The sequence below is a fragment of the Anguilla anguilla genome, chromosome 12 (genome assembly GCF_013347855.1).
Source record: "Anguilla anguilla isolate fAngAng1 chromosome 12, fAngAng1.pri, whole genome shotgun sequence".
NCBI lineage: Eukaryota > Metazoa > Chordata > Actinopteri > Anguilliformes > Anguillidae > Anguilla > Anguilla anguilla.
Window position 1 is genome coordinate 38,139,598 of NC_049212.1, and position 15,902 is coordinate 38,155,499.

The 15,902-nt window shown below is 46.8% G+C and overlaps 1 protein-coding gene across 1 annotated transcript in view; it reads right to left on the minus strand.

Moving 5' to 3' along the window:
• nectin3a (nectin cell adhesion molecule 3a) overlaps positions 1 to 13,280 on the minus strand; it is a 57,178-nt gene extending 43,898 nt beyond the window's left edge. Inside the window, exon 1 of the mRNA XM_035386299.1 lies at positions 13,103 to 13,280. Coding sequence (XP_035242190.1) covers positions 13,103 to 13,196 — 94 coding nt within the window. The 5' untranslated portion in view covers positions 13,197 to 13,280. The remainder of the gene's footprint in view (positions 1 to 13,102) is intronic.
• Between the last annotated feature and the right edge of the window lie 2,622 nt (positions 13,281 to 15,902).

Consider the following 15,902-nt stretch of genomic DNA (forward strand, 5'->3'; position numbering starts at 1 on the left):
TCTTATTCACCCAGTGGTACCCAGAGCTGGCTCAAACTCCCTGGGCCGCCCCCCCCCTGCCCCCCCCCCCCCCCCACCAACGACCCAAACGGCTGTCGCGGACGCCTGAACACCAGCAACGCGAAACCGGCAAACAAACAAGAAACGCCTTCAGTTAATTACGGCTCCACTTAAAAAGGAGGAGAGAGAGGAGGGAGGTAGAGAGGGGTAGTGCAAGAAAGAGAGAAAAGAAGAGAGAGAGAGAGAGATGGGGTAGAGAGAAAGAGAGGAAAGAGAAGGTTAGAGAGAAAGGCAGAGAAAAGGGGTAGAGAGTGTGAGAGAGAGAGAGAGAGAGAGAGAGAGAGAGAGAGAGTGAGAGAGAGAAATGACCTGAGCTTTTATTCTCCTGGCAAGCTTTTGATGCAAATCTTCCTTGAAAGGAGGAGGTGGAGGAGAAGAAAAAAAAAGAGGAAAAGATGACAAGGAGACAGGAAAGTGCAGCGGTGGCGGTGCAGTGACACTGTGCTGTTTTAATCAGGGTTAGAGCCGTTTGGCGGGGGGGGGGGGGGGGTGAGGGAGGGGGGCGGGCGAGCTGTGCCAGGGCTGGAGGTCACGCCCACACATTCGCTAATGGACTGCAGGGGTGGCGGTCGCTCTCTGACAAACAGACATCTGTCGGACTGGGGGGGGGGGGGCGGCGGGGCAGCGGCTTACAGCAAAGTGCTTCTGCGGCCACAGCTTGCCGTCTTGGCTCCCTCCCCACAGTACCTCCACCCCAACCCGCCCCACCTCCCCACCCCACCCCCCACACAGCCCTGCAGTAAAACACCACACTCATCTGCTGATGGGTTTCCTTCAAAAACACGGTTCCTGTCCAACTGGGGCTCTCTCAGTTTGCCGCCTCTAAAGGGAGATTAAGCCCAAGTCGAGAGTTCAGACAGACAGACACTCCGACTGCAAACCACGGTCTCGCGTCCCGTCGTTGTCCTCCTTCAAGGCCCCCACCTTACCACCCCCACGTTTCATCCCGCCATCGTTTTCTTGTCTTGTTTTCTTAATGGCTGCTGGCAAAAGATAAATTAGCCGGACCCTAATCTGCCGGACATGACTCCAACACAACTTCTACAAATGCTGACATTCTCTCGCTCTCGTAGGTCTGGCCACAGGTTAGGTCGTAACCCTGTAGTCTAGTAATAAAATAAATCAGACATTCACCGAATTGGAAAGAGAGTAAATATCCGTATATTTATTTTGTATCCATCACGGAAGACGACGCACATGAGACTTACCACGGCAACCCAAAAATCTCGACTCCTTTTAAAGCTTACTACTGGAGGCCCATTTCACTCCTTAACTTTCATCACACCAGTTACGTTGCGCGGCACACGCACTTACCATCTGCTATTTTTATCCTAAGCCTGCAATTTGGAGGGCCCCATTACTACTTTACTTATTTATATTTCAAATTGCGACGCCTTCCATTTTTTTTTTCTTCCTGAGAGCTGAAACCCTAAAATTGGGCTGTTTAATTACAGACCTCACAGCCTCCGACGTTCCTCCCAAACCTTCTCCATCAACATCCCTGTGTGGAGCGGCAGCACTAAACATGACACGTCTGGGGCAAAGAACTAAACGCGTTCCACCACTGCCGCCAACTACTCCCCCAACCCCTACACCCCCCCATTCCCACCAACTAACCCCCTAACCCCACCAACTACCACCCACCCCCCACCGCCCCCCATTCCCACCAACTTCCGCCCCGTCCCCCCTCCCAGTCCCACCAACTTCCGCCCAGTCCCCTCACCCATTCCCACCAACTACCCCCGTCTCCTCTCCCACCGCCCACCATTCCCACCAACTACCCCCCACAGCCTCCTCAGGCAGATAAGAGAGGGCTTGTTCCAGTGCGCAGTGGCGTACGCACGCACGCAGCAGCCACGCACGTTCTGGTGTTCTACAGCAGCTTACCCTTATCTTACCTGCAGGCCCGGCGCGGTCTGAGGAGCCTGCAAATCTCTGAAGAGGCACAGACTTCAGAGGGAGGTGGAGGTGGAGATTGCTCTCTAAGGTTATTAAAATGCCCTCCTCCTTTCTTTTGAGGACTCAGCGCTGTCGCGTGTACAATGCGCAGACACTACAGGGGCTCGATACGAGTGTGGCGCAGTCGCCAACTGCCAATCATCAACGGAGGACTTCATGGCGCAGTTTTCCCTTCATCTACCAGCTGTGCAATCAGCACACAAATGACCTGTGCATTATTCCTTACTCACAAGTCAAAAACCAGAGCATGAAACACAGCTCTCTAAGAACCATTTGTGAAATAGAGGAGGTTGCCTCTGTAAGACACACACACACACACTTTTTTAAATCATACATTTAAAAGGTCAAGTGTCCCCAATTGCCCCCCACACCTTCTGACCATAGACCTTACATGGGGCACAGTCACAGGGTAATACTGGCAGTGGAAAACATCTGGCTCAAGAGAATTAGCCTTTTCACTGATCAGAAGAACCAGGGCAGGGCTGCCGAGTCATTTAAATAATAAACGACAGCCCAACGCAATCCCACAATGCACTTTGCGCTGTCGTTATCTGGATGACACGCACGCTGACGCATCTCTTTCGCGTTAGGCTCTTGACAGAGTGCGACACTGACTGGGTACCGTGACTAAGCGAACACAGTGCCAAGAACGAGCACGATGACAGAGGAGTTGAAGGACACACATTCGAGCACTTCGTAGTCCCCAGCTGGCCTTATCAATTCAGCAGATAGAGGAATAGTGTTGACATGCAGGAGCAGTGTTGGCTGTGATGATTGACACATATTTCAACAGAGAGTCGAGCAGATAAGGACAGGCACGAGGAAGCGGATACGAACGAGGTCACGTTTTCACGAAAAAATACATTATCTCCGTCTGCGTGTGTTCTGTGAATGGCTAAAATTTTCTATTTTAAAAAAACACACACAAAATTACCACAAAAGCAAAACACGATAAGAAGCTAGGGGAACGTTTTGCTCTGTGGGAAAGCATCAACATCAATTGTTCAAATGGCCAAGGGTTGCCAATAAATAAAGCGATAATTTATTGCAAAGTTCAAATAAGATTTGCTGCAAATTTTAAGCAAAAATGACTAAATCTGACATTAGAAGCCTAGATTTAATGAGATTAAGATGATAAACCACACAGGAATGTTATTTAGTCTGCCCAGAGTAACATCCTGGAAAATGTTAGGCTAAATTCCACATTCTTTGACGTGTACAGTATGAAGTATGCTATTGAGCATTCTGTGCCACGCTCCGTAAGCTTTGAATTCATTCATCTTCGAGCGGTCAATTATGCAATCCATCTTCACTGCTCGCCACGCTTTTCAATACCGAACAGAGAAATACAAAATACCATCTTAGAAAAATCAACTTTATTCCAAGGACAGCCCTCTGATCACGTGCTTCAATCTGGCCTTTGTACATGGTGATAAACTAATATTTCAGCGAGCAAATAAAAAGCTAGTCTAAAGCTAACCGAGCAAGAGATGATGTACACCAGGCCTTTCAACAGAGGCTGATGTACTGCACTTGTACAGGCCGCATTGCCGATTTGAGTCAAAACAGGAAGAGGAGGGTTGGTTTCTACACCTAGAGGACATGATTCAGAACATTTACTTGCGCACGCAAACACATAGCCAAATGTTTTTTTTTTTTTTAAATGCTGACTTCGATCTGTTGACCACAATTCTCCACGGAAAAACAAAATCACACGCAGCAAGTTTCGCGAAGACATGCCTGGGTCACAGGAGCGGTCGATTCCAGCCAGAGAGTCATTAGCATAAGCGAGACTTCACCGATCGGCTGGCAGGCGTAGCGAACGCGGTCCCAGGATTTCCCCCTCTGTCTGGATGCATTTCAGTTCAGAAAATTAGTGCATCTCCTTGTCCCCCCCCCACACCCCTAGGGTCCTCGCTTGGTTTGAGTGGGAGCTGGTTTGGGGCCTCCCCCCCACCCCCCTAGGGTCCTCGCTCTGCGCGAGTGGGTGGTGGTTCGGGGCCTCTCCAGAGCCCGCGCGGGACGGCGGACCCACAGGACGCTCTGGCACGGGGCCCGGGGGCGGGTCGATACCTCCAGACTGCGTGGCTGCTGCTCTCCTCTCTCTCTCACTCAAGTACGTCTCCGCTTCCCCTGCCTAACCACACCCAGCCCTGAGAGCCTCCTCCACTCCCTCTCTCACATACAATCCCTCTCTCCCTCTCTCTCTCACACACACTCCCTCTCTCCCTCCCTCTCTCACATACAATCCCTCTCTCCCTATCTCTCTCACACACACTCCCTCTCTCCCTCCCTCTCTCACATACAATCCCTCTCTCCCTATCTCTCTCTCACACACACTCCCTCTCTCACATATGCTCCCACTCTCCCTCTCTCTCTCTCACATACGCTCCCTCTCTCTCTCACATCCACTCTCTCTCTCCCTCTAACTCTCACACACTCCCTCTCTTTCACATACGCTCCCCCTCTCTCATACACTCCCTCTCTCTCTCTCTCACATACACACTCCCTCTCCCTCTCACACTCACTCTCTCTCACATACACTCCCCCCTCTTTCTCACACACACTCCCTCTCCCACTCTCTCTCTCTCTCTCACACACACACACACTCCCTCTCCCTCTCACACTCTCTCTCTCTCTCTCTCTCTCTCACACACGCTGCCTCCCTCCGCTTGCCTTCCTTTTCAACCAGTCTCTCCTTCCCCCCCCACACACCTCCTTTCTCTCATTTCTTCCTACACCATTCTCACACTGCCTTCTCTGCACCCCCCCAGTCCCCCCCCCCCCCCACATTCCCTCTCTCCGTTCTCTCCGTCAGCCCGCCCCTTGTTTCCCCCTGAGTGAGAAACAGCCCTGATTGGATGGACAAGGGAACTGGACCAGCAGAGTAACTAATGCAGGGTTAACCGGATCCATTCACTGCTAAACTTTTCCGTTTTCCGACACTCTTGTCAGTGCTGAACAGCCTATTTCCAGCCGGCATGGATTTATATCCAAGCACCTCCAGGTAATTCTCACAATAAAATATAGGCCTAATTCCAGGTTGACTCACCATTTCAGTACCTCACCCAATAAAGGCTTATGCCAAAAAAATAAAACTGTTATACTTTTGTGATTACGTACAATATTGCACACACCTGCCATTAAGTCGTTTCGCTGGGAATCCCACAATCCCCGGTTTCTCCAGTGAGCATCACGGAAGGCACGTGGAGATGCTGAGTCATGGAGTTTACCTTTGGCAGGAGCATCGAAGCAGCTACCCAATTAACCGTATGGCTACCGGACAGTTTTTTTAAATGACAAGGCGCAGTGTGGAAGGAGGGAGGGAGGGCGGGAGGGAACAGCAACACTAACCTGACGGTGTAAGCTTATACACACGGGCAGAAAGTCAAATCAAACTAAAAATGGGACGTGTTTGTGAAAGCGATAAAGTTATATTGGGTGGGGGGGTATCGTGTGTACTGGCATTTTAACAGCTTCACACTAACAAGCTGTGCAGCGAATCTAAACTTGTCTAAACGCAAACTTGCGCCACCTCTGGAAAATAATGATTTTCAAGAGTAATTACTGATATCTCAGTGCGCGCGGTGCTGACTGCAGGCTCATGCAGACGCCAGTTAATACCTGAACACACGGCACGGTGGAGGGGCAACCCGACCTGAGGCCAGACGGAGGAATCTCTACCTCGCCTCCATACTTTTGAGCGAGGTGCTTTACCTCAACAGCTCGAAGATAACTTGAGAAATAATTTACACAAGAGTGCAGAAGAGACCCTTTTCTGATGTTAACCACCATGATCCCAATTTTTCACTTTCACACCCCCCCCCCTCCCTCCACAGAGTAATATGCAGCAAAGGCTCAGCACCAGACTGAAGTGTGGGGGGTGGGGGGGGGGGGTGGGTGGGTGGGCGTATGAGGAAGAGCGGACTCAAACTGTCAGTATTAATAAAGCATCACACACTTGGATCACCTGACAGGGAGGGGGCAGTAATCCCCTACGCCAAAGTTATCAAGGGACAACTTTCGTTCTCAAGGTGTCTGTTTTTTTTTTTTCTTCAAATGAATGTCTTTCTAACATGACACCATTAACCGTCCCTTGAAACAGAAAAACATATTCACTGCATAACCGTTAACCGAAGCTCTAAAGCACTAAAAATTCCTCTGTCAAAAAATGTGACCGAATGTCTCGAAAAGGAACGTGAAATGCATTCCTTCCCTCCCTCAGAGACCGAGTCAGCCCTCACAGGAAGCACAAATAAAAGCACAACAACTGTCACAACAACAAAAATTATCTCTGATTTACAGCAGAATGAATCAGCGCCTCGCTAACAAGCGATAACATCAGGGAAACAATCGCCGCAAATCTGCAGGGAAAATATTTTCAGACTCACGCCGAGCTTCCCGATACCCTCCCTCGTTTACTTTTTCCCAGACAACATTTTCACAGAAACGTGAGCTGGGTCCAACTCTGTCCCCGGTGTGAGCGGGAGAACCGTGCTACGCGCTAAGGAGCAGCGGCTACACGCTATAAAGCAAAACACTGCGTTTCAGGTCACTCTTCACCGTGCTGTACGCAACCTGCCAATCACAGCGGGCCACTGTCTACCTGCGTAACAAACATTCAGAATCAGGCATTCAAAATTAATTCGTATTTCCACGTTCATACAAGCCTCACAACTCCTACACTCGTATTTCGGTTTCAAACACAAATGTAAGAAAAGATCCCAGATCTCAAGTTTCTGAGCAACTATGGCCCCTACAGAACAGCCATCAAAAATGTTATCACTTTTTCTGGGTTAGAACAACTAGCGCTGAATGTATTTTTTTATTTTTTGTATCAATTGATAAACTTCATGCACGGAATGTCACCGGACTTCACTGGTCACAATTTCACTACAACAGGAAGCAATAAGCCTACGCAAAGCTGACCCATGGCAGTGTCTTCAGAAGCTGTCAATCTGCTCAGTCTCTGAAACCACCCCCCAGCCATTGTGAATCTGGTTACATGGTAATGTTCTGGTAATGTTCAGGTACTGTACGCTCACAGAGGGCTACTGTGCACACGGTATTCAGTAATGGGCGGGGGAAACACCCACGACAGCCACAGATCTCCACTGATGAGGCTTCCCACAGAGGGTTCTGATACCCAGTGTCAGAGCCGCCCTCTGTTTCCCTAAAGTCCTGAAAGACTGCTGAAACAATGAGGAGGCATCAGTATAGAGGGCGTACGTTTTGAAACAGGCATTTCGGTCCGAAAAGATTCAAAGTTTAAAACAACAGGCAATGAAAAGCTCAGCATTTCAACGCAGTTCAGGTAGCATTGTGTGTGTGTGTGGTGGGGGGAGTGGGGGTGGGGAAGGGGGGTGTTTTTGGAGACAAGGCCCCTTTTGTCTCCCCTTTTGGACAGGGTGGAATTTAGGCACCTTGCCGAAAGCTCTCTCATTAATCCTCTTAGTTTTTTTTTCCTTCTTTTTTATGCAAGCAGGCTGACCACTTAATCCAAACCCTGAGCAGCTAAGGTGATGGGAGACAGCATACTGTTACTTTACAGCGGTGAGTGTGTGTGTGAGAGTGTGTGTGTGTGTGTGTGTGTGTGAGTGAGTGAGTGTGTGTCAGACTCTGTGTCTGTGTGTGTGTGTTTGTGCGTGTGTGTGTGAGTGAGTGAGTGAGTGAGTGAGAGTGTGTATGAGTGTGTCAGACTCTGTCTGTGTGTGTGTCTGTGCGTGTGTGTGAGTGAGTGAGTGAGAGTGTGTCTGTGTGTGTGTGTGTCTGTGTGTGAGTGAGTGAGTGAGTGAGAGTGTGTCTGTGTGTGTGTGTGTGTGTGTCTGTGCGTGTGAGTGAGTGAGTGTGTGTGTGTGTGTGTGTCTGTGCGTGTGTCAGACTCTGTGTCTGTGCGTGTGTCAGACTGTGTCTGTGTGTGTGAGAGTGTGTGTGCGTGTGAGTGAGAGTGTGTGTGTGTGTCAGACTCTGTGTCTGTGTGTGTGTGAGTGAGTGAGTGAGAGTGTGTGTGTGTGTGTGTGTGTGTGTGTGAGTGAGTGAGTGAGTGAGTGAGTGAGTGAGTGAGTGAGTGAGTGAGTGAGTGAGTGAGTGTGAGTGTGTGTGTCAGACTGTGTCTGTGCGTGTGTGTCTGTGTGTGAGAGTGAGTGAGTGAGTGAGTGAGAGTGTGTCTGTGTGTGTGTCTGTGCGTGTGAGTGAGAGTGAGAGTGTGAGTGTGTGTGTCTGTGCGTGTGAGTGACTGAGTGACTGAGTGAGAGTGTGTGTGTGTGTGTGTCTGTGAGACCTCTGCACTACTGCCACTGTAAATTAAGTTTGTCATGGAAAACAAATAAGAACACGGCTCGTTAGAGCACGCATGGCTACCAGGTTAACATGACGCTACCGTCTTAATGAGGCAACGATCAGGACGATTTATAGCAGCTGGCACAGCTGGATTTGCATTTTATATTTTCAGAAAAACTCACACTAATTTTATAGATATTTCTCATACTGGTATTACTGTTATCAGGTAGCACACCAATAAAGCAATTTTGCTGTGTATTGTAAATTAGACTGAAACTCTGACACGTGTAACAGTTCATCCGATAAGAAAGGTGCGTGTGGGATTGCTCTGATGGGATTGGCTCAGGAGTGAGTCACAGCATAATCCAATCAGAAATCACAGCTGAGAGTGCAGAGTCACATTCACCCCACTTGTGTTTCTGACTCCCCTCTTCTCAGGGCTTCCCTGTTGTCACTGTCAGTCATCACAGGTGGTTAATGACAAAGCCAGGACTACCGGACAGAGGGGGGGGGGAGGGAGGGGCCATGCCCCCACCCCCCCAAAAGTCACAAGGTCATGTGTGGAGGGTGTGAGGTTACACCAGGCTGAAGCAGGCAAAGCAGAAATGCATAGCGTATCGCACAATGCAGGGAAAGGCGGGGGGGGGGGGGGGGCGGGGTACTGCCTCACCAAAACAACAACACCACTATATGTTCTGATGCATCACCCCTGGGGACACATCTCCAAAAGTCCCCCCCCCCCCCCCCCCCCAGTATGCAGGAGAGCACTCATTCATCACATTACCTGCCTATGCATTATGACAGCACCAGTGCTCGCTGGATAAGCCCGCTCCGCATCAGATCATTACTGGAAGCGCAACTGCACACAATATTCTCGACAAACCACTCATCCATCCCATTAGCGCCTGCGACAGGAAACTACGCCGAGATAACACAGCCCCGTTCTTAAACTGCAACAAAAATTCAGATAGCCCGGCCCGTGGAGCTGGACAGCAGACCCACTTTAACACGCTTTTTTTTTTTTAAATGTCCATTTAAATAAGGTTAGGAACGGCGACGCAGAGCAGTTTTGTTTTCGCTCACCGACTTCCCACACAATGCAGATCCCCGGCGTGTGAACGCAGCGAGACAAAGGAGATGTTCACCCGGACAGAGAGAATCAATAGAACGCAAGGTCAACACGGTCTGGAGCGGCTAAAGCACTCTTGGCTCCCGTTAGCGCTAGAGGAGGGAGGGAACAGAAAGGAGGATGGGGCCAAACAGACGGGTATGCGTGAGCCCAACAACCACACGCACATCCATTATGCCATTATTATTATCACGAGCGGTATCCGTATCATTACTTATTTATTCGGCTAATTGTACTATCCGGAAAACGCATTACAAGGCCATAGCGGAAAAGATGCATTAAAACAGACTGGAGGAGGAGCACAAAATGATAAACAAGAGCATGGGTACAGAAGTATAAATATCATAAATAATAATCATCGCTCCGAAAAACACATTCCAGAAAAGAGCTGGACAGAGAACACACGCCCATGCCACTACTGGCAAACTTCACCAACAGCCTTCCTCTCCTGGGAAGCCACCATTTCACCAAAACATTTACAACTCAGTCACAGCTGTGCACACGTTGTTCTTCCCGAAGCTCAAGGAAGACAGATGTTGAAAAGTAGCTCCATGTCAAATGTTTAATGACCGGGCTACAGTTTGCGTAGGCTATATCGAGACTAGCTACTACAAAGCTGCTACAGCAGCAGCTAGGCAATAACAATTAGCGAGCAAGTGAGAGAAACATGAACAGAAAGAAAACAGCAACTGCCCAGGCTCACAAGTGTACTGCAACTTAACGTAACGTTTCCACATCACCCATGATATTCAGGTCTCACAAATGCTATGGAAAATGCAAAAACGATAGCTCTCACATTAACATTACTGTCACGTTTATACAGTGTTTGGTAGAGCAGCCAATTGATAGCTCTAGTCAGCCTATGTGAACCGGTACACTCAAATATTTTAACACCAGGCCAATATTTGTCAAAGTTCATAGAAAAATGCAGAAGCAATTGATTTATTTGCCAATTCCAACTTTCAAAATTTAATCAGTTGGTTTGTGGGCAAATTTTAGCCAGTTAGGCGAGCCACGCACAAGCCGTTAACCAGTTCACAGACCAACTGCCAAAGCAACATGAAAGCACCCAAAGCAGAGCAACAGGCTGCATGATGGGAATGCTAGGTGCACATTACAGGAGTTACACATCCACGACGGAGCATCAGTCACAGAGCACTTTTCACAGTAAGTTAACGTGACAGAATTTCCATCAAGAAAATGGCAAGAGAGCAGCAGAGTTGTAGTTTTAATGCATTTGGCTACTTAGTCAGTCAGCTCTTAAAGAGCAAGTCTCATTCAATAGTAAAAAAAAAAAAATAGGAGGGAAATCTGAACTCACTAGCAACAAAGTAAGGAAACCAAACTATCCATGTGACAAATAAGCAAATTGGAAATTTGAGCCAGTTGTATTGTTTGGCAAAAAAAATTTCCATTTCTAATTTTCCATTTATTTCAGTTGTAGCCAGGAGCGGGAAATAAACACGCAAACCACACCAAGTACATGCAGTAATACGGAAAGAATATACCGTGGAAATGATCCCATTTCAAGATAACTTCCTGCAACCAAACAAGAGGACACGGAAGAAAAACCTTTTTTGAAAACGCTCATTTTACACTGGCAACAAAAAGCATTTTTAATCAGGAACAGGGATCATTCCAGGCTAAACTGGACAGAGGAATGGGCACACATGAGTTGGCCTGGTTTTTTTTTTTAACAGATTAATTAATTATTAATTACCAAATCATTTTCACTTGCTGTAGGCTATTTATTGTTTTCCCTGTCTTAATTGCTTCAGTTTTATACGTTTGCTTCTTTATCTCCACGAGAATGCTGGAGTTGTTTTTAAGCATTCAATTGTAATCAAGTCCCACGTTCAAGCCAGAAACAAGGGCATTCAAGGGCATGCTTCCTGCGACCTTCAATCCATCACCAGACCAGAGCAGCTCTCGGTCTGCAACCTCTGATGATCTGGCATTTTCTCGCCCTGGATACCGAATACATTCTGTTCCTGAACGGGACCACTGCGGTGGGACCGGGGAACTACAGCCGTCAGAACTCCGGGATCTCACGTTGTGTTCGTACGGCCCCTAGTCTAGAACACACCTGTTCTGACTTCGTCTTGGTCTAAAAGACATTTGAAATTTTCTTTGTTTTCTTTTGTGTTAGAATGACGTATATTAATCACCGTTACCCCTGGCCTGTAGCGCAATGATACTCTCGCAGATCATAGGCACTAAAAGTGCGTTCATGTGATTTAAGTCAGTTCTGCACTTACGGACCACGAGTACGCCTGTAGGCGCGTGGTTCATAATGTTACCAGTGCACGAATGCTAATCATACAGGAGTTGTATGGCTATGCACCGGTTTAACAGAGTATTCATTCACTTCGTACATATCAGTCAGTTCAATGAATGAATTGGCTTGATGATCTGTACTGTAGCTAACTGCTTGTTTTCCCATTGCACTTACTTGCGGAAGTGTAAAGTGCATGCGCTAATATGATTTGATATGATATGAATATTATGTAGTTATAGTAACTCTGCCAACGCCAAATAAATAAAACACCAATGCTCCACGCATTATTGCCAGCTATTGGTGTTCTATTTATTTAATTATATGTTATCCTGCACAACATCCGAGTGCTTTTGGTGGACAATAGTTTACATACCCAACCAAGAACAGAATGGAAATGTTTTGCTACGGCTTGGTAGTCTTTGAACTGCAGCATCTAGCTTTAGCTAGTTGTGTTGCCTTTATTCTTTCATTCACATCTTTCCAACTTCTGCAAGAATGATGTTTCCATGACATGCCATCGCACGCGACCACGCGTACCGGTCATCTGGGCTGGTTAAGCACGTTGTGCCTTATAATGCAGATATTGCATTGCTTGCTAGTTCACTAATTTAGCTTACGTTTCAATACGTTGAAGTTCAATAACTCCACTACCTGAACTAACAATGCAACCTGCACAATTGTGCGATCCTGATTAGTCTAAAGTTACTTAGTTTTACTACCCGTTAATTCTCACTATCTAGTTAGCTACGGGTACCTGTCGATTGAAAGGAAAATAGAATACATGAGCAATTAGCCTATCTTGTCGGTTGTAGATGTCCCTTCGGCTGTTTACGTTTTATTTTCAGCGTGCAAACGTTAAGTTTGTTAAGTTTAGTATTTAGTATTCCTCGCTATACCGCGTCCAACTATAGCTAACCGTTAGCTGCGCAGTTCAAACGTAGCTACCATATGTCAGTAATAGCCATCCACCGTAATCAAAGCACAAGGCTGGCTCGGTTAGCCATGATTCAGGAAGGCTGGCAATCATTTGAATCACCTCAGCCATGCACAACCAGAGCAGAGTCCACATTCCGATCTGTAGCGTTGCAGCAGCAAGCGTTAACTAACTTTAAAAACGCTAATAAATGTTTAGCTGGCGTGTGAACCTTGTGCAAACGACACAAACAAAATCCTATTTCATTGGATGAACTATCGTATTTTTTAAACACGAAGCCTCCACCAAGTGTGGGCAGAACTTATTGCAGGCTACTGTGATGACATTTCCCAGCGAATCTAGCTACCCAACTAGCCCAGCATCACGTCCCGCACACCCCACGCCATCGAACTTATTTTCTTTCTGGTCATGCTGATCTTGCCAAAGTTTTGTCGATAACACATTTACCGAGTAAGCAACTTACCAGATACGCTGAAAAACAAAAGCAGAAACGTGGCTTTCATTCTCGTGGGAAACGAAGTACTCCCGTGGCAATGGAATGACATTCTCACCGCCATAATTCCCCTTCTCCAAACTCGCACGCTCTCCCTCTTTCTCCTTCTAAACTCCGGCGCTTCAGCAATTGCTCTCCATAGGGACCGAGCTGCGCCTGGAAGGTACCACCTCCTTTACTGAAATGGGGGGCACGGCTTACTTAAAACTCCGGTCACTTGAAACACGCATGCATTTTTCTGCATCCATCATAGATTAAATAAACATAAAGCTAGTCTTGGACACGCAGACACCAGTTAACATATTTCGTTTATCGGAAAACGAGGCGCCGGTTAACTCCACCGTCGGCTGCCCCCGATGTAGGAAGATTTTATCGCAAGCGCTGATCTCGAATCAGCGTCCATCGTTCGCACAAAATTGTTGGGAACGGTACCATGCGTTGTGAAATGAGATCCTGGATCAGACGTGGTAACAGAGAGTGGGGCCTACCACGTGCGATGCTCCTCAAAAATTCAATTTTGAGTGATGAATGCATCTTTACGAGGGGCGTCACTACATCAGCAAAGCATATTAGTTATTTATGAACCGCGAGTAACTATTGCAATCAAAGCAATATTTCCGCCAAGCAGCCTTGATAATAAAGCAAGTAGGAATGCAATCAGATAACAAGTAGACGGTTTAAAAAGGAAATTGCGTACCAAACAGCAAGGTAAACTTCAATATTTATTTGATAGAAAGGTACATCTAAATAACACAAGGACAACTGAAGTCTGTGATGTACAGAAACCAACTTCTATTCTGTGATGTGTTTGGTTGGTAGCATACGAATGAAGTGAGTTGGAAAGACGAAGCTGGAAAGCAACACCTGGGCGTTTGGCGAGACTTGATTTCTAATCAAGCATCTTCATCTCAGCCTGTAACTGTCTACTCTGGACAATAACAGTAACGATGTCTGCCATGCATGACTTATCGACCTTATTCCTAACCCTTATTAAGTAAATGTGTAAGCGAAGTTTTAAAAAATGTGTAACTGTTTCCTGGAGTAAATATTAACTCTGATCCCACCCGTGTCTGGTTTTACTACCACTTCGTAATGAAGAACCAGCAGGGTAGACGCTTTTAATATCCACTTTGGTCCACATTGCAGAACGCTATCACCTGGCTACCCCAAAATGCCCCCCTGGGCTCCCAGTTGGGGGGGGTGGTTGTTCTCTCATCCATCAAAGGAAATTTTACATAAACGACCAAAGACTAATAACTCATTTGCAAATGAACATTTATTGCCTCCATTAAAATCGAGACAAAGGAGAGAGACTGTTGCTCAGGCAAATATTTGCTGCATTCTTTCCGCTATTTCCCTGTTTATATATTCTTGTTGTGTCAAACAACAAAGCCCTCAGACTCCCTTGATAGCAGGAATGCCAATCCACATGAAAGGATCTGTGCCATTAACTGATCCCCCCCCCCCCCCCCCCCCTCGATGTAATGTATGGCAACCATATGTCCAACCATGCCAATATACAGGTGAAATAAGTTTTTCTTTCACCTGACAAAGATTCAGAAACGTCTCTTCTTGTGTTTCTTAAATATTTTTGGAATCATTATGCGGTGTATAAGCATTATTCCTAATTATTAAAAATTGCCCCCACACGTGCCATTTGTTTTAAGTGCCAAAGTAGAGAGGCCTGTTCCATATATTGAAACCATAACTGACAAATACAGCCACCACTGTCTATTTAGCAAGTTGTGTGTCAGCATAAATTCAGCTGCCTGCTGCAAATATTTCTTGTTTTGCTGGGATAGTGGGCTTGGGAGGGTTGTGGGGTAGGAGGATATGTGTGCCAAAAATCAGTGTTAAACCCTGTCCCCTGTAACAGTCCCCAACAATTATTCCACTAAAAAAAAAAAAACACTTAATCGAAAGGTGAGCTCTTTTTCAGCTTGGTTTGCTTTCAGGGCCACTCCTTCTCCGGTTGGGTAATATTTTAGGAACATGGGGAAATTAATAAGTTAATCCTAACAGCAATAAACGCAAATAAATGAGGACATATCTGTTCTGTGTACCTTCTGTGTACCTTCACAAACACACACACACATACACACACACACACAGATAAAAAGTTTTACAGTTATGGCTGTTTACAGGAACCATGTGCCCAAGCAGACTGGCTGAACATTCACAGCCCTGTGTGGCATTCAACACATTGACGAAGAAATAGTGACACACACACACACACACACACACACACACACACACACACACACACAAGCGAGCTACTCGTGCTCTGACTGAGCAGCCCCTGTGCCAGGTGAGCTAAATTAGGGTGGGACACACGTAAACTCCCTGTCTCACACACAATAACAAGTGTTAACGGAGTTGTTTTCGGAACTGAACATTTGTGCTTTCGCTTTGAAGGAAAAGCACACAACGCCGGGAATGTATTTTGCAACTCCCAGCAGTCCCAGCTGATCATCTGCATGAGTAAGCTCTATTTTAAACCTACTGCTCAGTGCCGGCATTTAATATTTCAGTTTCACACTGAGATACCAGTAGTATTAAGTATTGTCATTGCCACCAAAATCTGGAAGGACAACCCTTAATATGCAAAAATATGACACCGCCCACCAAAATCCTCCATTGGTGGTCATCTGATCATGCTTAGACCAGGATAAAGTAGTGTTCCGTCATTTGGATGAAACACTGTCTTCCGGTTGCTTGATTCATACCAAAAATATCATCAACAAAGTGAAATGTTCCAATGAGGAATATA